A 1275-nucleotide genomic window follows, 5' to 3' on the forward strand; every position below is an offset into this window, starting at 1 on the left:
TCTGGAACCTCAGGTCTTCCCTGTGGGGCTGACAGGGACAGTCGGGCAGGGGCCGGAGACAGGAGTCCCTCCACACCCCCCAGGTCCCAGGCTCCTGGCCCACACGGACACCCCCACACCGGGACTCCCTGACCCACCTTGGTCCATGCGGCCGATGGTGGTGTACTGAGCGGCCAGGTCAGCCCGGGCTGCTGGGGTGTCAGGGACGAAGTAAGGCACCTGAGGCAAGGGCGTGGAGAGGCCACATCAGCACCGAGGCCGGGACCTGTCCAGCCCTGAATCAGGGGCCTGAATCCTCCTGGGAATGGATCAGCCCCCAAGTCCACGGTGCTGGATGTGTCACCTGTGTCCTCACGCCTCTCTCTGCAGGCCCCGCAGAGGGGACCTGGACCCAGGTCACAGGGCCACTTCCGAGCCAAGTCACACCTGGGGCCGGGCTGCCAGCTCGCCGAGAGCCCCCTACCTGCACATCCTGGGGGTCGTAGACCTGTGGGGTCCAGTCTGGGATGCGCCCCATGCCGCTCTCCCCGTTGCCGAACTTCTCGCAGAAGGTCCCGTACTGGGGCTGGGAGTGCCCGCAGCGGTGGGGATCGTGGAAGGCGACATACAGGAAGAAGGGCCTGCGCAGGGCGGGGCCTCAGTGCCAGGGCCCGGTGTGCGACCCTGGGAGCCCCCTCCTTCAGGCAGGAGCCCCCTCAGCTTTGCCTGCTCCCGTCACTGCGAGCCTCGCCACCTCAGTTTCCCCAGGGCCCTCGACCTCTGACCAGGTTCACTGGAGTGTCTGGAACCTTCTCCCCTACCCCATTCCACTGTCTGGAGAACCCTCTCAAGGAAAGATTCTGGGTGCGTCGCATGCCCACCACCCGGGGTCTGGACTGAGGCCTCCGCACCTGCTGTCCCCCGTCTGCAGGAACTCCCGGACCAGCAGCCGAATCCTGGTGATGTTGCGGCCCACCTGGAGCACCGAGTCAGTCTCCTCCGTGTGCGCGAAGTCGAAGGGGAACACCGCCTCCGGCCCCACGTGCTTCTTCCCGATGATGCCTGGGGGCAGGAGGCCGTCCAGAGTCCCCACGGCCTTCCAGTGCCCTCCGCGCCCTTCTCCGCCCAGCCCGGCCTGGCCTGGACGCAGGCTGCCCGGGCCCAGGGCCCAGCCCAGAGACCCAGCCCTGGGGACCGTGCTCCCAGAGGCCCCGGCAGAGGTGGCCCAGGACGAGCCGAGCAGGAAGCCCTCACCTGTGCGCACGGCGGCGCGGCTGAGCAGCAGCGGCAGGCTCC

The 1275-nt window shown here is 68.4% G+C and overlaps 1 protein-coding gene across 1 annotated transcript in view; it reads right to left on the bottom strand.

Moving 5' to 3' along the window:
- Positions 1 to 1275, bottom strand: part of SGSH (N-sulfoglucosamine sulfohydrolase) — a gene marked incomplete at its 5' end in the record, with an annotated part of 5764 nt that overhangs the window by 2445 nt on the left and 2044 nt on the right. The window contains 4 exon segments of the mRNA XM_015559742.1: positions 13 to 219; positions 464 to 620; positions 891 to 1041; positions 1234 to 1271. Coding sequence (XP_015415228.1) covers positions 13 to 219; positions 464 to 620; positions 891 to 1041; positions 1234 to 1271 — 553 coding nt within the window.

The sequence above is a fragment of the Myotis davidii genome, unplaced genomic scaffold (genome assembly GCF_000327345.1).
Source record: "Myotis davidii unplaced genomic scaffold, ASM32734v1 scaffold211, whole genome shotgun sequence".
Taxonomy (NCBI): Eukaryota; Metazoa; Chordata; class Mammalia; order Chiroptera; family Vespertilionidae; genus Myotis; species Myotis davidii.